Below are 24,412 nucleotides of genomic sequence, written 5' to 3'. Positions count from 1 at the left end.
CACTGTATTTACACCAGCCTTTTATTTTCTGCCCAGTCTTTATAAAGAAGGGTCCATTCATTGAGGGAAGCTATTGTAAAGTCACCACAATTAAGGGCTTTGATTGGTTCAGGCCCTTTTTGTACCTGATGTGCTCCCAAACTTTGGGATTGAAATGGCTGACACTTCCTACAGAAACAACATATCAACACGCATACCTAAATACACACACACACACACACACACACACGCACACACACACACACAAAGAAACCTGGGCGATACCAGAAAAGAGAAAAGACACTGAAGCGGGAACAAACAGACGTCAGTTCGACTGACTGATCCAAGCATGAGTTTGAAAGGAGACGGAGAGTAAGACACCCGACTGTGAGACCAGTCCAACGACAGTTTCAGCAGGCACAAGCACAGGCCACCTGGCTGCAGATACAAAAGCAGCGTATACGTACAGATACAGTTTAATTTAGTTTACAATAGATTAGAAAAAAGTAATATGATAATATTAGTTGATTACGGTTGACACATTGACTGAGAAACAACAGTTTAAGTTAAAGAGTTAAGGCTTGAACAGGACAAAAGCAACACTGTGTTCGTGTCTACGTGTGTGTGTGTGTGTGTGTGTGTGTGTGTGTGTGTGTGTGTGTGTCTATGTGTGTGTGTTCATAAGTGCCAGGATCAAAGAACACTATGGCTTTCATTTGAGCCATATGCAACCCCAAATTCTATTAAACTCAATACCTACGGTAGGGATGCAAAATGGCAGCCATAGAAAGGCCACTAGAGGGAGCTGTGTATGCCTCCCTCCATAAGCTTTAGGCTTTCAGGTGGTTTGGTTCATACTAGAGCCTCTTCCTCTTAAAGTAGTCAGCGTACTGCCCTCCCAGACCCTGGGAATGCTGCCCGATGTAGGCGCCATCTGATGATGTCACTTCCTGCACCGCCAGCTGAGGGTACTCCCTCTTATGGCCCCGCGTCTGGTTCTGAAGAGACAGAAGTGAGAAGAGAGGGATGAGTTAGAGGTGAAGAAACGGCATGTTTATAACATGTTCACGTCAGATGTCGTATTTTTAGATTGTGATGCTGGAAACATCAAAACATCCCGAATATTGGTTTAAATTAAATGCACTGCTCAATTTTTATCTCCACACTTTTATGTTGTTATTGTTGCAATATTTGGGTTTTGAAATGTTACAAAATAGAGAGCGAAAACATTTATCTTTTAATTTACAGTGTTTTCATCAAAACATTGATGAACCTCTCACACTGAAAAAGTGAAGATAAACGAAACGAAGAGATTAGAATTTATGGACAGTTGTGGAATTTGACAATAATGCAAACATGCTGGATGTAAATGAGGCTCTCTGCAGTGGGAGGGGCCACAGAGGCTGTCGGCGCAAACAAATGTACATCTTTCTGGAGACGTGGCTCCGGTGTCTGGATCCTGTCTGCTCTCTTCCTTATGCTCTCACAATCTTTTCTTCTTCTCCTCCTCCTCCTCCTCCTGCATTTCAATATGTTTTCAACACTCATGTGTTTGCTTTCTCGCCTGCTCTTTAATTCGCTGTGTGTGCGAGTCCTGTCTGAAGTGAACAGCTCAACTAACCATGTTAGATTAACATACAGTCTATAAATCAAACTATAAACCGAAATGTGTAACCAGTCAAATATCATCTTGATGGTTAACCGATTGTGGGTTATTCGTTGACATCCCCAGTTCAAGCAACGAGTAACCAAGTAAGTCTAATTTTTATTGGACACCTGAATAGATCACATTATCCAGTAATTAACAAATCAAGCAAACATTATTGAAATGTCTGAAAAATAATAATTGGTTTCTTATCCAGCGCATCAACTCACAACCTCTCACCCCCCAGAGTGTCTAAACAGCATCAACAGCAAATGAAAATGGAGGCATATAAGAAAACAGTTACGACTTCCAAAGTGAGACGTCTCATTCCAATATGATGTGAAGCAGCTGCGGTAAAATAAAGAGAGATCTCGATACTCTCCCTGCGTTCCAATAACTACTTGTTTTTAATGCAAACAACAGTGGTATGACCACTGCTGACCACTCATACAGAACATAATTACAAATGTGTGAACAAGTCACATAGAAGTCAGAGGAAAAACACAAAAAAACTACAATCTGAAATGTTTGGATTTTGTCAGCGTGCTCATTAAAAAACAGAAAGGTCTCCAGCTTCACTCACAGTACTAAAAGTGTCACATCCTGTATTTTAGATGGTGGAAGAAGTATTCACATCTTCTTATTGACTAAAATAAGCAATGCCTCAGTGTAAAAGTACTTTGTTAGTAAAGCCATGCATTATGCCGCATATCCTGCTGGGTAGCGCAATCTATAATCATTTATTTGTTTGTTGATTTCTTTTTCCCCATCTAAATAACAATAACGGTAACATATTTGTCTCCAAATTGTAGTGGACTAGAGGTATGAATGGTAAAGTAGCTCAATATTGTAGTATAGTACCCAAGTACATTTACTTAGTTACTTCCCACCGCTGCTCACAGATGTAATAACAGTGTTACATCCTGTATTAGAGTGTTTTTTTTTTCTCTACTTACATAGTAGTAGGTGTTCCAGTCAGTGGCGGCAGTGTGTGTGTGTGCGACAGGGTTTGGCGTGGCCGCGGCTGGGTGTGGCGCCCCGAGGAAGCCGGGCATTAAAGGCAGGGTGCTGTAGGCTGGGAGCACGGCAGCAGGTGGCAGGACGGCCGGTGGGGGGGCGGAGCCATTACTGACCGCGTGCAGAGAGACTCCTAGAGGCTTACACACATCTACCTCCTAAAACACATGCGCACACGCACACGTGCACATACACACACACACACACACACAGAATGACAGTTGGTTGACTGTCTTAAGTCAAGACTGACACAATAAGGGAAATATTCCCCAAATCAAGTCAATTTTGTTTGTTTGTTTGTTTTGTTGACAAATTAAGTGACTCACATTCTTTTTTGTATTCATTCATTCTCGCTGCCACTAGCGGGTATTATGTATTACTGTATACTGTATACAGATGACACGCTCAGCCGGGCTCAGTCATTTGCCTCCTGTCTGCTGTCATATCGTCTTTTGTATGTTTTTCTTGAGGACAACCAGCCAAAACCAAATGTCAACATATTTTCAATTCAGTTTAATACCAGGAAGAAACTTTATGCCAGAAACCTAGTGTATCATTTTCTCCAAGATATTAGTTTCTCCACCAACAGTGAGCTCACTAGACCAAAATGCAACTCTGGCTGCATCTTCAAGCAAACACTTGTCACACACACCGAGCCTCGGACCCCAGCAGGTGATAAGCCTGGATTTGGCTGCTCAGGGTGTGTGGAGATGTCTGGTATCAGCTGCTGGGTGCAGAGTGATGCGTTATGCCTCTAACGGGGTATCGGTGTCTTCAAAGAAAGGTCACAGACAAACCACATGTAAATAAAAGCATGCTGCTCTGAGGGCTGCCTCTCAGATCAGATCTGCAGACACAATCTTTTACTGTTTTTTAAGAGCTTTTGTAATAATTAGTCATTTCTAAGCTAAGTAATTAATACCTTTTGCCAAATAATTAGTCATAAATTGCCTCAAATGTATACTGTTGTGACATAGAACTTTTAACCTAAAATTCATATTGCTATTCACTAATTTAAGGGTTAAGACTTGGTCCTGGGGGCTAGGGTTATAATTATTTCTTGGTTGTGATCAGGCTGTTGTGTGTGTGTGTGTGTGTGTGTGTGTGTGTGTGTGTGTGCGTGTGTGTGTGCGTGTACCTTGCTGGCGTAGGCCTGGTTTACTGTTGCAGGCTGGGAGTAGTACTGAGTGACCGCCTGCATGTAGGAACTGTAATCCCCGTAGGTCGAAACTGGAGGAGCCTAAAACACAAGAAGGTTCATTTACAAATTATGTGGGACCCATTTTTGAAAGTATTATTTAATTGTATATATAAAGTATATTAAGTTATTTGAATACTATGAATGTATCTATATATATATCACACATCATTTAGGTTAAAAATTAAAATGACAAACAAACTTGGTGAATTTTGTTTGTGTTTTCTCCTCATTTATATCTTCACTTCCTAAAGGTTAGAAGGTTTTCTGAGCTAACTTCACCATCAGAGGATCCAGTTTTCTCCGATCTGAAGTGAATAACATTGTCCCAAATGTGATGTATGAGAACATTAAACAACAACAAAAAATGAAACCAATCTTCTACTTTTTGGAGAAAATAAATAAATAATGAAACACGAAAAATGGTGGCCATAATTTAGCCGTTACAAATGCGTGCGTTACCTGTGTGTGCTCCTTGCTGTAGTCTGTGGCCGTGTGGTCCTGTGGAGGAGCGGTGGCGTATGTGTGAGCTTGTGCTTGATAGTGCTGGTACCACTGCTGCATGGCCTCCTATGATACACACAACCCAGAAAAAATCAGCTGCAGAGAAATTTATGTTTGCTCAGTAATTTTCTTGTCTTTTTTTAAATTTCTGTCAATCTTTGTCACGCATCGACTTTTGTTCCTGCTGACGGCTCTCCTCTCTTCCTCTCCTTTCCAGACAAGTTAAACCGACCGTTTTATTGGTTCTCTAATCATGATTCATTTGTTTGGATGAGTAGATTGTAATTAACATTTAAATTTGGGTTTGCATTGCGCTGCAAATCAGATGTGTCACTTGCTGCTGGAGGGAGCAGAACTACGACGAGAGCAGAGGAAGAGAGAGAAGGATGCAGACAAACAGCCAGTAGGGCGGCTTTACGACTTTTTCAGAGTGGAGTGTTCAGAGAGACGAAGGGAACAGGGACAGATGGAAAGACACAGTGCTATGTGCCAAATTCTCTCTCATCCTGTCTGTCCAAATATACATACTAATTCTCATCTCTTTCACCACCCGGCCTCCCATAGTTACAGCTCACTCTGTCACTTCTGCTCCCATCCATCAACTCATTGTGTATCCATCCACTTTATCTATTCAGCCATCATACCTCTCTCTCACATTTCAGGCCAAGAACCACAATTGTGAACTTCCATCTATCTATCCCTGTACTTCTTCATTTGGATCGATGTTTGGTGCGTCTGTATGAGCTGTGGTACCTGTGTGTAGGCCTGGTTGTATTGGCTGTAGTCAGTGGAGGTATCGGTGCTGTATTGGGCTGTGGCTGTAGCTGCCGCGCTGTGGGAGAAGGAGCCAGAGCCCTGGGAGACGACGGGAGCTACCGGGCTGCCGTACATCCCGGGGCCAGGCTGTCCTCCGTGGACTTTACTCCCCACTGACCCTGAGCAACAGTGGAGGAGGCACAGTGAGTTAGAATACGTTGTGGGTAATCACACTAACCTACGCATTAACATTGCAAATTATCTCAAAGGACTACTCAATCCGTTTGTGCCCTTGAAACTTGTCTCTAAGACCTTTGTAGCTTGCACCTTCATGGAGGACGGCAGCTGTAGCCGGTTTAGATTAACAACAGTTAACCACTCCTGGAGCATCATCCCCCTTTGCCAAAGCTGACCTGTGTCTTCGGTATGCACCAAACAATGCTTGCTCTGCTTGGGGATGAGGCGTCAGTGTGACACAGAAGCAGTGCATTAGTAGTACGTTAAATATGAGACCAGCAGTCAGTTAGCTTAGCTTAGCTTAGCATAATGACTGGAAACAGGGGGGAGCCTGAATGTCCACAGTGAAAACAATCTTCACTTCTAAAGCTTTGGGGCACATTTACATACAAATAAACACGTTTCGTTGAGTTGAGACTGGATTGCTGTAAAACCAAGCTGACCACAGCTAAATAAACTCTGTAGAGACATCTTTATATCTTACAGACAATAGAATGTTCAATAGAGGTGAAAGAGTTTGTACGTAAACCAACCAAATGTGTTTCATCAAAAGTCTCTTTGTACATTATAAATAAGAACCGATGATATAATACACTTCTGTAAGAGGAGTTAGAGGTGCGCTGCAGGGCAACAAAGAGACAAGTTAAGACAAGACAAGTCACAGTGGATTGGGAGTTCAATCAGTTTTTCTTGATCACTTTGGATGTTTCTCAATATATAGCTCCACAAGGTTTTGTGTGGCCTTCTCTATTGTCAACATGTCAAGAAAAGACTCAACTACTGACCGCTGTCCCACGAATCTTCACATATCCCATGCAGTGCAGTGTCATAAAAACAATGGTTAATACTCCCTTTGATGATAAAGGTGCTCAGTACAGGATCCCTGGTTACTGTGGGGTTCAGGAAGACCCTCAGAGAAGGGGTCACTTTATCCTACCGGGCTTTAAAAACTGGTCATTTGATTCTATTCATTCTCACAGTGCCCAATAGAACCCCAACTATCTGTATCTAAAGTCAGTGAAAGATGCCGCTGATTGCACATACAATAGAATAATATTTTAAAAAGCATGTGCCTTAATTTGTTGTGTGTGTGTGTGCTCACCTTGCAGAACCACCCCCGGCATCACACTGGCCAGGTTCAGATAAGGATTGGAGGGCAGTCGGACCTCTTTAGGAGGATCACCCAACAGAGAGCCCTGGCCACCGTTTACCTAACAAAAGAGACGCAGATTGAAATGGTATTAATCAGAGAGCCATTCACAAGTCTTGCAGATCAAAGAAAACCAAAGTCAGTGAATCAGTAAATTGAATTACTGGTCCGTCTGAACTATCAACCTCTGATGCACAACATTGCATCCCTTCTATCTTCACTCTTAAATTGGATTTGGATTACAGCTGGGGTTGCACAAAATAAAACCTGAGGCTATGCAACTGCAAAAGTGAATTTCATCTCGACCACATCAACATACCGACATTGATAAAGATTCTGAGGAAGTGTTGAAGAGGCTGTGCAAACCTGTGAGGATTGTACTCTGTTTAATTACACTTCCCCTCCATTAAAGACACTGTAGAGAAGACAGCGATGGGACTGGCATCCGTTCCCCTAAGAACTTTAGCCCTTTGATTATCTTTATGCACCGGCTTATTACAGATGAGGACGTTAGCATAGCAGTGCTATATTTAAAACGACTCAAAGACACAAAGAGGAGCAGAAAGGCAGACTGTTATTCAGTGTGTGCAGAAAGGTACATATGAGCAGGAAGGCAGACAGAATCCTCAGATGGCATTAGAAAACCAGGGTGAGAAAGTGCATTATGGAAATTTGCCAAAGGGAGAGCACTTGAGGGACTGAGGCTGCTATTCATATGCTCACTCAAGGTGTGTTTTGAAGCCCTGATGAGGCTAAATCAGGAATAAATGTTTGTCCATAAGAAAGAGATGGGAATAAATAGAGAATAGCTGCAACAATCAATTCTTTATATTATTGATGGATCTGTTATAAAAGGGCACAGAATGTTTAGGTTTACAAGTAATTTGTTCAAAGAAATATAAATATACTAGAAATATATAAATATACTACAAAAACTAACTTAGACTAGAAAAATACAATTTGATATAAATATAACTTACAAAAGATACCTGAACAAATATATACAATATAACTTGCATATGGACTCAGACTAAAGCTCTACTCTGCACTACGATACATATCAATAAAACCTAAACAACACATTAAAATAAATCTCCAGCTGGTGAAGATGCTAATGTTTTGCAAATAGCTTTAGCCTCAGTCTTGAAGCACACTATCATGTCACTCTGACTGCCTTTTCCTTGATACATCCATGGCCTTTTCCCTGCCCTGCACAAGCATAAATGCACCTTGCTGTGTCTCTGTGTGCGTGCGTGTGTGTCTGTGTGCGTCTTTGTGCTCACCATGCTAGGCAGAGGGCAGCCATCGATGCTATTGTGCTGGCCTACTGACGTATAAACTCCTCCAGGGGGTTTAGGTGGAGGTGGCCCAAGGCCTGAGTTACTTATACCCAAGGAGTAGCTCTGTCCCTGTAGATAGGAGCTCATCATGGTCCCAGGAGGAGCTGGCTGCCTATCACAGAAGGCGGAGGAGGAAGCAGAAGGGTTTGTGGAGATAGAATGGGTGCCGTTTTGTTCTCCCACTCCACCTCGACCCTGGAGGTATGGCATCACACCTGCTGCCGATACCACTACTGTGGCATTGTGGGTAGACGATGGACCTGACTCCTGTCCCAACTCTGTAAGAGGAGAGGAAAGTGAACAACAGGAAAGACAAATAAGGAAACGTAAAGGAAGGGAAGATGTAGGACAGACATACAATACACAGAGGCACATAAAACAATAGGACAGAGAGGGAAAAGAACAATTGAAAGGAAAGCAAGAAGTAAAGCAAAGATAAGGAAAACAAAATATGAGAAAGACAAAAAAGCAGCACAGTGGAACAATGTAAAGTAAAGGAAATGAAGGGAAACGGAAGCAAGGAGAGATAACAGATAAACCTGTGTACTGTTTTTTATTGATGACCATCAATGTCTCCGTCTACTCTGGATAGACACAAACCACTCAGACCGGCTGGAAACAAGAGCGCAGGCCGACCGTCTCTGCACAGCCAGTTGCAATGTTTGAGAATGGTTTTCCTGCTCGTACAGCATCACTTACCATGTTTATTTAGAGCCCAGCACTTTGTTTCACACTCCCAAAACTTCATTCACTACAGGGTCTAATAAACACAACTATACACACACAAGCACGAAATACACATACAAACATAAACACACATCATTGAAATCACACACACACACACACACACACACACACACACACACACACACACACACACACACACTAAAAGTTGTAAACACAATCACACTTATTATAAATCCAATATTGCTGTGAGGCTAACAATCCCGGAAGACACATGCGTGGTAAAAGCAACACATTACAGACCCACACAATCAAAGAGGGACACGCAAAATACTTACACACAACTTCTAGTGTCTGTGATATATAATTTCCATGTTAAACAACACAGCATCTCTCAGATGGAGATTTGAATTGTAAATACAATTCAGTTTTCCAGTGATCAACTGTGAGCCATTCAAGAATCTGCAGAAGAGCCACTCTGACACCCAACATTAACACACTATGATTGAGGGTTATCTTCATATCCTTTTACATGTGTATCACCCTCTTCTTCTGTGTTACTTACACATCCTTATATTGTTCAAAATACTCCCAGCTGTTACACATACAACAAGACATTCACACTTTCAGTAAGAAGAATCTTTGTTACGACAGTGAGAAATGCCTGAGAAAACACAAATACTCTGTGGGATGCTGAGGCATATGTACTATATTTACTGCTTAACACAGGTGGTCTCAGCTTGCATTTATGTTTGAATTTTCTGAAGGAAAATGTGTGTATATGTTAAAATATAAAATGCACACTTGTGCAGCCTTAACATCATTTGGATTTGATTTTACGTACTTTCACAAAGAGTTTTAAGAAAGCGTGAGTCATCGCCTCAAAGAGGTCCTTGAGTATGCAGCCATGACAAGCCACCCAAAATATTATGCAGTTTGCTGCACTGGGATGTGAGATTAGCCATGGACAAACACACACACACACACACACACACACACACACACACACACACACACACACACACACACACACACACACACACACACACACACACACACACACACACACACACACACACACACACACACACACACACACACACACACACACACACACACACACACACACGCTCCTCCTATCTGAGATAATAAAAATAAAGAGCATCACTGTGAAGCTACAGAGCCAGTATGAGCCTTTATTTGACATTGCTGTACAGTATGTTCCACCGGTCCCAAAGAGGCAGTAGCCACTTTGTTTTACAGCAAAAAAAACAAACACGGTGCTGTTATTGCAGAAACTAATTAATCGGATGTTTTCAAATGACTAAAACAAAGTAAATGGAAATAAATGTGCTAAGCGCAGCATTACCAATAGAACTGGTGAGAGGTGGACTGCAGGTCTCACTATGGTCTCATTAGTTTGCATTAATGACACCAAGTCCTTCGGCGATGCCCGTCGGCTCACCTGTAGGCGAGTCTCCCAGGAGGCCTTTCCCCAGCGGCAAAAGGCCTGGATGCCGCAGAGCCAAAGCTTTCTGCATCAGCAGCTTGGACGGGTCCCCGAGCAGACTGGAGACCTGTAGAGGAGAGAAGGAGACATGTAATATAGAGATTATGTAAAGCAAGAAGACAGCTGAAAAGTTATCGAAAGGAAAAAAAAAAAAAGGGAAAAGGTTCAAGTATAAATTACATGACAGAAGAAAAGAACTGTACGTTAAATGTTCATTATCTTTTCTCCGTTTAAACATTCTCCTCCACACTATTACAAAATGCATATATTGTTTAGAGAGCCGTATAAAATGATCTGGAAAACTGTGGAAAAGAAAAAGCCAGCAAATATACGGGATAAGAAGTGAGGAGTGATGGAGGTAAAGAAAAAAAGAAAGAAAATATAAAAAGGATTCTCATCATCTGGATTCTGAATCGTCAACATACAGTTTCTAAAACAACATCAAGTATTCACAACTACAGTCACTGCTACTTATAACATTCACTTTAACAATTAAAGAAAGCAAAAAGATATTTTAAAATATGCTAATCAAAACGTACGAGGGAAACTTAAGCACCGCAAGGTCTTCCTTTTAAAGTGAAAAGAAGGAATTAGGTTGCAGGGTTTTTGAGGTCGTTAGTTTCATTATGCATCAAGTGCTGAAGATGAAAATGTAAGAGCACATATGCACATGCCCGCAACTCTGCCTCACCCTCACCAGTAAGCTATGCAAATGACCAACCACTCACACACTAACACTAACAGGTGTCTTACGCTGCTGATGCGTTTGTCTTTGATGTGAAGAAGCTGTTGCTGTGCGAGCTGCATATGCAAGAGGTTCTGGAGGACCAGCCCATTACCCAGCATGGCATTCTGCAAGGTAAAGATGAGTAGACATTATTATTATTATTATTAACAGACGCATCAACACACACACACACAGAATCCCGCACAGGCGTTAGGTTTATTGCGACCTGGTGAGCTTTTCCCAGCGTGAGCAGAGCTGTGGTGAGAGGAGGTCTGAGGAACGGCAGGCTGCTGTGACGCCCGTACTTCCCTAAAAACACAAATACAAACATCAATCAGGGCTTCGCTTTGTGAAATTAATTTAGTTTCCACTAATCTATAGATTAATCAACTTCTCAACTATACTCATAATTCATAACTCATAATTATTAGTCAGACAACCAATCCATCCGTTATTTATTGAACATTACAAAACAATCCTACCACTTTCTGTTTTATGACAATAAAATTCCTCCAATATTGGGATATTATGTTTGTACAAAACAAACTCCCTCTCTCATAACTTTGTACAAGTTTAAACCTCATTTTGAAGTCGAAGACGCAGTTGAAAAGAAGCTCAAACAAACAAAATCATCAACACAGAAAAGAAAAGCAGAAAAAGATAACTTCAAACATTCTGTCTTAATTATTATTATATTATTATTGTACTGACAGTTTCCTCAAAAACAATAGAAACAGGCTCGAGCTTCAGCACCTCACTGGTTTGATATTTGTCTATATCTATAAAATTCTCAAATTCAAGAGAGATATTTAAAATTATGAAAAGGAAATTAAAACATATTCCCTAAATGGATATAAAACATGCCGAACTATGGGATGGCATTCTACCATCACCGACAGGTGAGTGCTCTGTTGCTATAGCAACCTTTAGCAGTCGAACTGACGTTTTTACGTTCACCATTTTGCGAGAACGTCTCTTATGTTGGGGGACTATTCCTGGTTGAAGTTCACTGTTGGACTGACAAAGTGTTTACTATTGTGTACTCTTTGTGTATGTTTATCACATTAATTACTCTGCTGTACTTCCGGCAGGTATTTAATAGAAGTAATTATTAATCGAAGACACTGAGCTTCTTCAGGCACGAGAGACAAATATATATTCAGATTGTGGTCCTACTCTTGTTTATGCAATCTCCTTATTTTCTACCATTAAATTTGCTTTCTCAGTTTTTCTTCTGCATCAAGTAAAACCTCAAAAGCTGAAACTTATATTTGAGGTGTGTTTAGCTCGATGCGTAGCCGTGATCAAGACAACCTGGATACTGAGGAATGTCCTCAAATGGTTACCAACATTAATTAGGCTTACTGGTTCAAGCTACAGTGTAAAAAATAAATAAAAATCAGAAACACGAAATGGAAAAAGCGTGAATAGATTTCCAAAATGTAAGAGGGTTACACATGTACACACTTAAACACGTTTTCTATGTTTGGGATTCAAGTACACACACACACCCTATCTTTATCTGTGTGAGTGTGTATTTCTCCTCCGAATCACACGGCCTCCTCATAATAAATGTAAAAGTCAATGCTAATAGTATCTTCCTCCAGACTAGGTAGAACAAGTTTAACATTTAATCAAGGTCCTAATTTTAGACTTTAATTGGTGTGCTCTTCTTAAGAGAGCTTTTCCCCACCTCCCCCATCTTCTCCCCTTTCCTGTTCTCATTTGTTCCACTAATGTCACATGATTTCATTTTAATACCTGATTAGCCATTCATCAAATAATGAAGCCAGTGCCTAACAGAGACTGAAAGACTCAAAGGAACCAGTTCAGGATGCTGATTTGCTTTAAGGTCTCTCCCAATGTGCAGTGATACTATTGTAGTGAATGTTTTAGTTGCATGTTACGAAGGGACCTGCACCAGCTGCAAACACAATTTATGATCACAATTTAGGAGACATTTGACATTTAAAAAGTGGTATTCAATCAAACTTTTAAACATTCAAAAGTGAATCATGTTTTATGTTTGAGAAAAAAACATCTTGAATCAAGGTGCACTTACAAACTCTCTCCCATCCCATGCTTTCAAGCTAATTTCACAGACTTCCTCTATGTTACATCAGAGCTAATGTATGGCTTATCACACTGCTGTCATGTTATTGTACAGATGCTTATTAGTTTTTCAGACCCAACCTTTATCTCTCAAGGTATGTTTGACACTGACTTCTGTTGTGTCAGTTGATTTCTAACAACTCGTCTCTAGTTCACTCCCATCCATTCAGCTCTGGATAAAGTATGTCAGGGAAAGCTAGCACATGGCTGTTGCACACTGATAGCCCGAGGTATTGTACACTACATGACATATGCCGATAATTTGCCATTATGTATAATTCAGTGGGCTAAAAGAAATTGTGAACAAATGATTGGGTATGTTACAAATTCAGTCTGTGTTAAAAGTGCAATGTCTAAAATAAAAAAATAAACATTGAATAAATTAATATTATCAAGAGAATGTGATCAATTAAAAGTTTTTATTTTACTTCAAAGACGTTTATGTATTGTATTGCAGAGAAATGTAGTTATATGAGCTTGTTAACCAGCTAACCCCGACCCGTCTTGTAATACCACTTATACCTCAAGAGGCAATACTGAGTCACTGTAGAGTCGAGTCTGCCCTCAGTAGAACATGAGAGAACGGAGAAGTAGAGCGGCCCCAAGGCTCGTCAATAATACATCCATGGTACATATACGCTCTGACTGGTTGTGTATTGGTTTAAATCTAAAGTATATAAAATGAGTTGGGTACTACTTCCCTGGTCGGAGATTAGTTAGCGGCTGTGTTGCAACTCGGATACAGCATGTACAAACTCCAGCGCTACAACATACACTCATTGTGAAAGTGAGCCATGCAGCACCTCTCACAGTCATTCAGTCATACCTCCTCTTTTCCCAGTGTGGTACGGCCTCATAAGGATCTGCAGGGCAGCAGGGTTGGTCATACTGGTCAACAGCTGGGCTAAGTTGGGTTCTGGTAGCAGACCTTTCCTATTACTCAGAATCTGGAGAATAAAATAGAAACGCATACAGAAGTTAGAGAAGGAAAAGTGAGGCCGTGTTTGTGTGTGTGTGTGTGTGTTTTCAGTATATATGACATTTTAGTTGCCAGTGTTTAAACCAATCACAAGAGAAATATTCATGGTTTAAAATAAAAATTGTATTTACATTTTTTTTATTGTTACCAAATTCTCAATAATCAAAGCATCATTTAGTTTAGGAAAAAAAAGACATTCTTAAGTATTATTTATTAGGACTGTGCTGTTTGATCAGGTTCGATTGACCGGGCAAGTTGAGCAAATAAACCAAAAACCATCATCAGATTTCGATTAAAATAGTGCTGAATCCTGATTGGTGCAGAGAAATGATGTGCCAGCACACACTTTAACAAGTGACACATCCTCAGAACAAATGAAAATACTGAAATATCAAAACTGTTTTGATACAACTTTGGCATTGAATAGTTTTAATGAAGGATGCCATTTTTACAATAAGATCATATGAGAAATTGAGTTTAAGGACCTTAAAATACTTTGCCATTGGACCAGTGTTCACACATACAAAAATAATTTAACTCATATTGCTCAAGTATGTCATTTGTCATATCTATGTGATCACGGTGCAGCACGTTACTCTTGTGATTGACTTACAATGTGCACACATGTCATGTGCAAGAATGCCAATGTCTTGCATATAGTTATAGTTTTTAATGAACTTTTTTAAAAGAGGATTCTTTTGGCATGTTACTACCTTTGTTAGACATGTGATAGTATAGAGACAGACAATGAGGAACATGAGTGGAGAGAGGGGTACGACGGCCAACAACAGTTGAATTGCTGGTGGAAAGTTTGCGTCGTTACCGTTCATCTATAAGGAAGTTGAAGTGTTTAACAAATCTATCTCCATCCTCAGGAGGAGAAAAGGTGTCTGTGCCACTTCTATTAGAGATACTGTGTATTCAGCTTGGAGCCCCACCTCCGATGTGTCTATTTAGCACTGCTCACTGACTTAGTCCAGCCTAAAGGGTTTGGTGGTGACCAGACTGAACTTCCTTGGTGTTTTGTATTTAATGTGTTTCACAATGGTGTTGGAGCTGCATGTCGCATTACATTATATTCTAACGACATACATTTCCCTTGTTAATAGCAAAGCGTACTGTTTATTTCAGCTGAATTTCCTGGAACTTAAAACAATCTCCGCTGACTTGCATTTAATAGAAAGACATACTGTAGGGCACATACCCAAATAATTCAATCACTCGTTATGCTGCAAAATTCTATTCAACAGACACAAATGAAATCCTATTGAATTAGACTGCGTCAAATCGAATGGAGCAGCCCTTGTAGATCCTCCTCTGCACTGACAGTGTGGCGGCGGTACTCGCCGTCTGGCCCAAAGACACGGTTATTTAAAACAACATTAGCAGGATGGTGATATTTCCTGCTCGTCTGCCCCTGAGCTACAGCATGACTTCAGCTCAACGCAACCTTGTTTCCTCCCTGTCACATCCTGAAGAGAGTATTACTGACAAGGATGGAGAGGGCTTGACTCCAGCCTCAGCAAGTGAGGAAGAGGAGAGTCATTTGCACACATACATGTGTGTGTGTGTGTGTGTGTGTGTGTGTGTGTGTGTGTGTGTGTGTGTGTGTGCGTGCGTGTGTTTGTGACGCAAGGCCAGTCGTAGCTGACAGTGTCTTTCAAGGGAAAAGAGTGGTGGAGGAGAAGGAAGAGAGCTATGTCATTTATTTTCTTTCTGCTGGAGAAAATGTCAGCATACATCAGTCTGTTTGGCTACTGGCCACACACCCACCCACACACACCAACAAATGCCAGGGAGGTAAGGAAGCCGCGAAGAAGGAAGAGCGAGAAGTGAGGAGAGGGATGGAGGGAGAAGAAAGGAGGAGGGAGGAGGAGGCCATCTGGTCCTCAGCGTTCACATTCACATCAACTGAGTGGAGAGATGAGAGGATCGCCTCAGAGGAGAACAGTAGCCAGGAGTAGGAGGTCTTGATCTCTTTCTAAAGGTCTGATGTGTCTTTTACCAGCTGCTCAAATTCACTGCAATAATCTTAAAAAGATCTTTGGGGTAGCAATGTAAATGTTTTCTGTCTCCTCTCTCCCCTCCATCCCATTTGTGTCCCATGCTCAACCAATCCCCCCCTTTCTTTCACTGATGTACTCCTTCCTCCTCACATCTGCCTCATCTTCCTCAGCTAATTTATTAAGAGACACCATTTCTCTCAATGTCCTTCCATCCTCTTTGTTGCACTTCAGCCTCCATGGCGGTTACTGCTCTGCTTTTCAACCTCTAATTTTCAGCCCATTCATCTCAAGGCCACGACCTTTTTTACTTCACCTGATAATTCTTGTTCTGCAAAAGACGGGAATAAAATCACAGAAAATTCAACAGTCAGAATCAACTCTTAAGTGGTAGTATAGCAGTTTGAAATTCATGAATGAGTAATTATAGCACCCTTACTGGGCTAAAGTATGTGTGTCAAAATTGGCTTAACAGTGTTGCAGCTCGGGTGTTTGAAAGCTACAAACTCTGATTTCAAATTGTCATCGTCCATAAACTCAATAAGTGTAATCTAAAATATTTATCATCTGATGAGAGTGAAGCAGCAGGCTGTAATGGGTTTTCAAAGCCTATGGGAAACTCATGATGAACTACAAACTTGCAGTTCATGGGAAAATATAATTAAAGCTTTCCATGTGACAGGGGCAATATTGTTTTAATTTGTGCCTATAGGCTCTTAAATGTGCAAAACAAAACAAAATTGCCACTGACATTGTGAATGAGTGTCATTATTAACTTTTGGTTATTAGACTTTACTGGACTCCATGTGAAGCCATATTAAAGCAAATGAAAAATATACCTTATAATGCACTGTATTTACAGTAATGTTCACAGTTAACACATTGATTATAGGACCCTACACATTCACAAAACCCATTTTGGGATGTTTTGGACCCTGTTTTTACATCTTTTCAATAAAATACAATAAATCAATAAACAATAAATACATCTGTTAAATATCCGATACACATTATAAAATAATCACAATAGTTTGAAAAAATTAATACAAATTGTAAATTGAGTTTATATAAACAGCATGATAAACTACAGTTTACCGGTTTAAAAAAATATATATATAAAGTGACCAAGAGAACTAGCATATACCAGTCAATTGGTGTACTAATGACCATCATCAACAGTATGATCTGCTGATGAAAATAATGTACATTTAGTCCTAGTTTCTCTGTCAATGACCACTACTCTCCTCTCAGAGACTATGAGTCACAGAGAAGCAGAAAGACAGAAGTGTGTGAATGCATCAAGACATTTAGGTTTGGTCCTCAAATGTAAGACAACCACGTGTTTTAAATGCAATTACAAACATAAATCTCGATCTCTATCTCAGATTTTGGACCAGTACTCTCCGTCAATCTTACTCCTGTCTGACACATGTGATTCATTTTGATTGCAAAAGCATTGAAATTCAGCCCATAATTGCCCTTTTGCCACCTGTGAGTTCATCATTGCATATGTACTCATGAAGATTAACTGTACTGTTTGTTTTTCACCACTGATCACTTGTATTTACATATTGTGTATGCAAGTCCACTGCATCCGTTTGAATGCGTGAGCTTGCATGTATGAGTGTCATACTGTGCGGTATGGTCTATTTTAGGCAATTGGAGACAGTGGAGGAGCCCAATCAGTCTATAGAACTATAATTATCATGTCAGGATCTCTCTGCCACCACAGTGCAGTGTGGGAGGGATACCACAGCTACAAGGACTATTTTAGCCTGAGAGTATATGGATATGGTTATGTCAATGCAGGATGTGCAATAATCAGGTGCCATTGGCTTCACAAATAGCATGTCTGCTTGTTTGGTTGTTTACATAAACCCCTGGGTAGTCCAATGTATTGGTGATACAGTGTATGCACTTTAAGATCTGAGGACATGTTTCTGCAGAGAAAAGCTATGTTTTCTTGAATCAAAAGACATGCTGCGTGCTCCATACTCACCATACCCTGGGCGGCGATGAGTGCAGCCAGGGTGCTTCTCCCTGAGGTGCCGGGGGTACAGAGTGACAGACGGGCCTCCTGTCCTCCCACCAGTGTTCGGTCCATCTCCATCAGCACAGCCTCCGCCTGCTCCGCGCTCTCATACTCCACCACACCGAAACCTCGGACTGGGCTGCTCTCATCCTGAGCAAGCTGGAACAAAAAACAAGAGCATTAAATTAGGGCTGTTAGTGAGTTTTTAAAGTCTGAAATCTCAGCACATAGTTTGAAGTAATTGGTATTGACCCTCGCATATACGCACAATGGTCATTTTGTGCTTTGGGGCAAGAAGAAACTTGACTATTTTATTTAACCAATAAGATTAATAATGCTTCTGCAGCAGCTTTGATCCCTGAAAACTTTAATTAACACTCCAGTTTCTCTCCAGTCCCTGTGCTTTATTCGTTGTACTTTCCCCAAATCATTATTCTACAACTACTAATATTATTAATGGATATCTCAGTTTCATCAAAAACATTTTTTTTAATTTATGATTGTTGAATCTTGACAAAAGACCTTACTTCTGACACTAAACCCTAATATAAACGGCAAATTTCTCCTTTCAGACCTCACCTGTTATCTGTAGGAATAAAAAAAAAAAAGAAGACATTATTGCCAAGAGCTGTTTGAATGGAGTGACTGTGTTCAAGAGAGGTTTTCTTTTTCTTCAATATGCAAAAAGTCACTTACTATTCTTATGATCTAATATAAGCTGCATGCTCCTTAATATATTATGTTTTTCTCTAACAAGAGTGGAGTTCATGGCCCCATCTAGGATTACCAACACCATGTATCTGGAAAGTTAACTGGCACGAGGATATTTCACATGTTTGGATTCAATGACAAAAACACAATCTCCGCCAGAGCAGACCATCTACGCAGCCAAAGTTACCATGGTGATGTAATGTGAGATCAGCTACAGGTCCAACGTTGCTAGCTCACTGCTGCTAATCCAGTCGTATTGTTGGGCGAACAAATGTACTCGTCAAATTCACGCAAATACGACAACAAGAACCGACAGATACGATTACAAATGTGCACACTTCCACTTTAAAGTGTGAGTGAGTGAGTCAGACAGTAACAGCCAGAGAACTGTGTGTTATGTAAAAGAGCTCAGCTCAAAAAGGATAGAACACAATGGACATGATGTAAGAGATACATCCTCTTCTGGCTCTTTCTAGTGTAACTGTTCACTTGCACCAGAAGCAACCACCATGTGGACTGGTCGAATCCAAATAATAAAATGGCCTTATCCAGTGAACATCAGGGAAAGCTGGTATCACATTTTCTTCAAGGTTAGTGGTCAATAAAACGGATCTCTGCTGACCAATAGCAATACTCCCGAAGATGAGAGACGTTTCTGTCAAGGATGTTCAGTTATTTCCAGTGTGTGAGGAGCAGCTAAATAATGCAGGCAGGCTAATAGCTTAAGACTAATGGATGATATCAGATAATGACAATGGTTAAAAGCTTATGGCTTATGGTTAGAAAAAAAAAAAACCAGAGCCAGTTTGGAAGTCCCTTTCTCCACTGTGTTTAAAGAGAATGCTTCATAACTATACCAGGAGTAAGACTAATTACTATTGTCATTATAGATTAATATACTGATTATGTTGGTGATTAATTGTTTGGTCTTCAAAATATCAGAAAAGGGGCCAATGTAATCTGCAAATTGCATGTTTTGTTCAATCAACAGCCTAAAATCAGCTTATTATCATAGAGGACCAAGTACCAGTGGATTTATGATATTTTTGTTATATTTACAGCATTTACAAGAAAGCACACTCAAGTTCAGAGTATAAGTGATTGCAATTAAACATAATAAAACTATCATATAATCACATTTCTAAGTGGTAAAATCATTAGACATTCTTATTGTAAAAAAACTGTCAGTGGGAGACAAATGTATTTGTACTTTCTCAGGCTGAGTGCGGATGCCTGAGCGCGGATGCCGCTACCATCAGCGCTCAATCAAGTGGCCCACCACTTCCTCCCTGCCTCCACCCCTGCTCTCATTCATCTGCTGTTCCCTCCGGTCTGAACAGAGGATGGATGGATGGATGGATGGATGGATGGATGGATGGATGGAGGGAACGAGGGATGAAAATGGATGATTGCGTGGAGAAGTAGGTCGATAGGCTATTATCATCAGCATACATTAAGCAAACTGTATGGAAAGGACCTAAACCACTTTACCACTCCAGAGAGATGGATGGATGGATGTATGGAAGAAGGAGAGAGAGTGGGAGTGAGAAGAGGATGGTGAGGAAAAAGAGAGAAGAAAAGAGGAGTGAAGAAGAAAAGCATCAGGGATTGATAAAAGGACTGACGAGTAAAGAGAGTGAGAGAAAGACAGGAGTAAAAAAAAAAGAAAAACAGACCGGAGTGGAAAACATACATTATATATCAAATTGGATTGTGTGTGAATAGCGTTCGGGCTTCCATCAATTATGTGTGTTGTGTGCATGCGTGAGTAATAATGGGAAGACTGAGTGAGTCTCCCTCTACTCAAATTCACAGATTGCAAATGCCCTTTAGAAATTAATCAATCATTATTTAGATCTGCACAAACAATTTGGTAGGAATGTGTGTGAACCTTGTGTATGCCACTCTGCTGCACAAAGAAAACATGTTAAATGTATTATAACCATAACGTAGTTTTGATATTATCAACATAGTTTGACACAGGGCAGCTGCAAAGACAAGTGGTGTGAAAAGTGTCCGTCATGACAAAAAACAACAACATGAAATCAAAGAGGTCTGCGATACTGAAGAGCTCCCAATAAACATGTGAGATTTTTCTTCATCTTCCCCCAGCACCGTCTGGAATTTCAAAGGTTGCATAAATGGAACCACTTTTATATCGAGGACATCGTTTACTTCTTACTGCAAATGTCCGGCAGACGCTCTGCCTTGTCCTCAAGGTATGATTTACAAAAATTAAAGTGTAATTTAACTGCATTAACTTGGTGCTTCATCCTGTAAATTATCCTTGACGTAAATCTAAAACAGATTGGCCCAGAGGAAAATCCACTCAAATTGTAATGACCCTCCATCAGTCCAAGTAACAGCATGTCATTTTTCACATTTTGGCAAACAGGTAGTAGAGTTGGAATAACCAATTAGACTAACCCACTGCACCATAAGGTTCATGGTATGTTGTGTATATCAGTCATTATTTTTGTCATAACGCATGTAGCTAACATCTAAAAGGGAGCAGTGTTCATCTCTCTGTGTAAGTATCATCATCATGATTTTGATGTTTTGCTGAATGTTAATATAAGTATCGTACACGCCAAGTAACACATGTTTATGTAGCGTAGGTTCATTTCCAGCACACCAAAGAATAATGCTATGGTATTTAGTTAGTAAAGCTCTCTTGACTTGTACTGAAACATTACTTGGCATCTCTAATTTTGATAATGTAATCAAACACTTCTGCTAAATGAGTCAAGTTGATGAAACTTGAATTTTAGCATAAGTACCAGCTGTTGACAACCTCATGTTGTGCTTCTTCATGTTGATTGTTTTTCCCCAACTCTTTAATGTTTGCTAGTGTTGTTGGAGGTCATGCAGATGTGAGGACGAAGATACTTGATCATAATAAACTTAGCAACAGACCAACACCTAAAATATGGCCAAATTTGTCAATAACTTCATTTGCCAGGGTCAACTTTATGTATTTTGCATCAGAAGACACCATATTAATAGATGCTTCTTATCTGATTTTAAGAATTCCCTTTGTCTAATTTCAGCAAGTATAATTGGTTCAATTGGTGAAATATAAAATGTGTGTGTGTGTGTGTGTGTGTGTGTGTAAGAATGCAGAAAAGAAACCCCAGATGCTCCGCTAGTTATCAGTGTGTGTGACAGCTCTTGACCTCAAGTCGTGGTCCCCAGCTGAGAGATGCTGACTGAGGCACCGGCAGGGTGTGTGTGTGTGTGTGTGTGTGTGTGTGTGTGAGAAAGGTTTTAAACGGCCACATCAGCTGTCTGAACTGAGCGATGAGGTCCTGACCGCTCTGTCACAGCCTTCTGTGAAGAAAGGTACGTGACCCGTCACAGTGAGTGCGTTCACATGGACACGAATAACCTGTTTATGATCGGGGTGTCCCGTTTATGTGTTTGCACATGTAAACACCATCTCCCATATTCAGAAACCCATAAAAGACATTATGCCGTTTATGAGAAACCCGGATATGCAGCTGGAGTAATCCGATAGAAAGTGGGATACTGTTACATGTACACACCACCATGCTCTTAGAGTCTCTTAGAGCTTCAGGCAAGTAACAGAAAAACAAATAATGCCAGGAGCAAAAGCATCTCACTTCTGGAGCAACAAAGAAACAGTGCTCGTCCTTTATGACGTTACTGCCATGGTGGCTGTTCTGCTTCCGGTTGCTTCTTGTATATTCTTCTTGCATCATCTTAAAAACTAAAATACCTGTTTCTTTGTTTTATTATAATGACTGCTTCCTAACATCAAATTGAATAATTATTAATGTGTGGCGATGGTTCCAGTTGTTGCTAAAGAACATACAGGAAAACAAGAAAGACAACATACGAAGGTCGTCTCCTGTGTGAGTGTCATGTTACGAACACATGACATGGACAACATTGAATAGTAATGGTCTCCATCCATACTCCATACCTTTAACAGCCATCAAACAAGCTATCTCCATCATTTTACAGATATTAGTATATCACTGACCACATTTGTTCTTAGTTGTCTCCTAGTCAGCCATCATTATTACATCTACAAAGATGCAAATCTTTTCACCATGTATGACCGTCTACCTCTCTTCACCATTTCACCTCAGCTCTCCACCTCTCTCCAGCTCTCTCCATCTCCCCTATTAGTCCTGACCCTGTCAGCCCTCTCCTCCCTCGCTCCATCTTCTCTCTAATAGGTCTGGCATTCTCAGCACTGTCCTCTCTCCTTCCCATCCCTGCTTACTGTCCCCATCCTGTTGTCCCTCTAATATGGGTGACATTCTTTCCCCCCCTCCATCTCTCCTGGATGATTTAAACTAAAGTGCTGTCTGGAGGGGCCTTTACGTGGGTAGCAGAATTATAGCGCACAGGGCCAAGGCCACAGGTTAAAGGCACTCTGCACAGAGCAAAAGTGCCAAGATGGCTGAGCTCTATGTGCACAGAGGAGGAAGAGGTTTTCTGTAAGAAAAACTGCAGCTGATGACAGTAAGATAAAATGTAATAATAGAAGGAAAAATTACACGCAGCAAACAAAGGCGCAAATGTCATTTCATGAAAAGGTTTGCATGTCATCTAACCGGGGACATTGCGATTATACTGTCGGCACCCTAAACACAAGCTCTCTGGGATGCCCAAATATATCAATAAAACTATCTTTATGGTGAAAAATGGTAAAGCAGATATTTAACCAACAATAGCAGGCACAATAGGGATGGCGCTTTTGTGACAATATGTGTATTCCTGCATTGAAATCAAAAGTATCCCCGATAGTGTCAAACCAGACCAGCTGACAAACGTGGACCTTGAAGGCATCAAATGAATTCAAAACAACAATTATAATTAAAACGGCTTTGCAGCACTCTCCCGCAGTATTAGTAAAATAATACTGGGGCTACTCGTTTAATTGCTACCATGTACATTGTCACATTCCTGTATTTGTTGTTTTAATATCTTGTTAATTGGTGTACTATGTTTCAGAAGCTTTGTGTTTTAAGTATTTCTAGTGCATACACGCTGAAGTGCAGTAACACATTTGCAAGCACATACTGTATTGTACATTAAAAAACACTGAACCATAGGTCAAAGCCTGCTGGCTGTGCAACAGTGAAGCAACATGAGCTAAACACCCACAAAGCATCATGGGACCAGGATGATGTGGGTGTATTGATTTCTATGTGGGAGTGGGGAAAAGGGGTGGAGCTAAAACTGGAAATGCAGCAGATGACAGATACCCATTGAGTGATGTCTAAATAGGAATGTGGGGGTGCTGTGGATGTAATGGGGCAGAGTGCGGTATAACTCAGTAAACTGAAACACAGCAGTGTGGGAGGAAGGGAGGGAGTTGAAGGGTGGGGCTGGTGTCACAACTCACCATGGAAACCGTTGCTTGGTGATACTGCGAGATTGGCCAATGGGTACCCTGACCCCTGAATTTGATATCAGCACATCTCACCTGGTGGTGTTCGACTGATTAACGTGTATGGAAGGGAAGCCTTTTTAAAGTGATGTAAATATTATGAAGGAAAATGGAAAACAGAACATTCATCTTAAACGTTGGTTTCACAGCACAGACATGTTCAATGAGCCGTAAACTCTTTGATACATAATTGGCTATCACACCGTATCACACACACGCTTGAATACACACCTGGCAGAAGACAGGTTTGTAGGTTTCCGAGAAGAGCTGGGTGAGTTCTTCAGAGTCACAGAGGTCCAGCGGCAGCCGGCTTATACACAGACACTTGGAGTGCAGTTTCTCCTCTTGGCTCAGGTGGTTGACGTCCATCCACTGCACCATCAGTGAGCGGTCGTCCTGCTCA

At 40.7% G+C, this 24,412-nt stretch overlaps 1 protein-coding gene across 1 annotated transcript in view; it reads right to left on the bottom strand.

The window, feature by feature from the left end:
- Positions 1–836: 836 nt before the first annotated feature.
- The window catches only part of raver2 (ribonucleoprotein, PTB-binding 2), a 55,198-nt gene continuing 31,622 nt past the window's right edge, over positions 837–24,412 (bottom strand). Inside the window, exons 4-16 of the mRNA XM_034531185.1 lie at positions 24,241–24,405; positions 17,841–18,032; positions 13,686–13,806; positions 10,974–11,056; positions 10,774–10,872; positions 9,976–10,087; positions 7,770–8,104; positions 6,439–6,547; positions 5,097–5,278; positions 4,302–4,409; positions 3,780–3,881; positions 2,581–2,799; positions 837–977 (exon numbers count right to left, since the gene is read on the bottom strand). Coding sequence (XP_034387076.1) covers positions 837–977; positions 2,581–2,799; positions 3,780–3,881; positions 4,302–4,409; positions 5,097–5,278; positions 6,439–6,547; positions 7,770–8,104; positions 9,976–10,087; positions 10,774–10,872; positions 10,974–11,056; positions 13,686–13,806; positions 17,841–18,032; positions 24,241–24,405 — 1,968 coding nt within the window. The remainder of the gene's footprint in view (positions 978–2,580; positions 2,800–3,779; positions 3,882–4,301; positions 4,410–5,096; positions 5,279–6,438; positions 6,548–7,769; positions 8,105–9,975; positions 10,088–10,773; positions 10,873–10,973; positions 11,057–13,685; positions 13,807–17,840; positions 18,033–24,240; positions 24,406–24,412) is intronic.

This window comes from Cyclopterus lumpus, chromosome 4, assembly GCF_009769545.1.
Source record: "Cyclopterus lumpus isolate fCycLum1 chromosome 4, fCycLum1.pri, whole genome shotgun sequence".
Lineage (NCBI taxonomy): Eukaryota > Metazoa > Chordata > Actinopteri > Perciformes > Cyclopteridae > Cyclopterus > Cyclopterus lumpus.
Note: the sequence above shows the minus strand (reverse complement) of the source record. Positions and strands in the feature narration are given on the sequence as shown.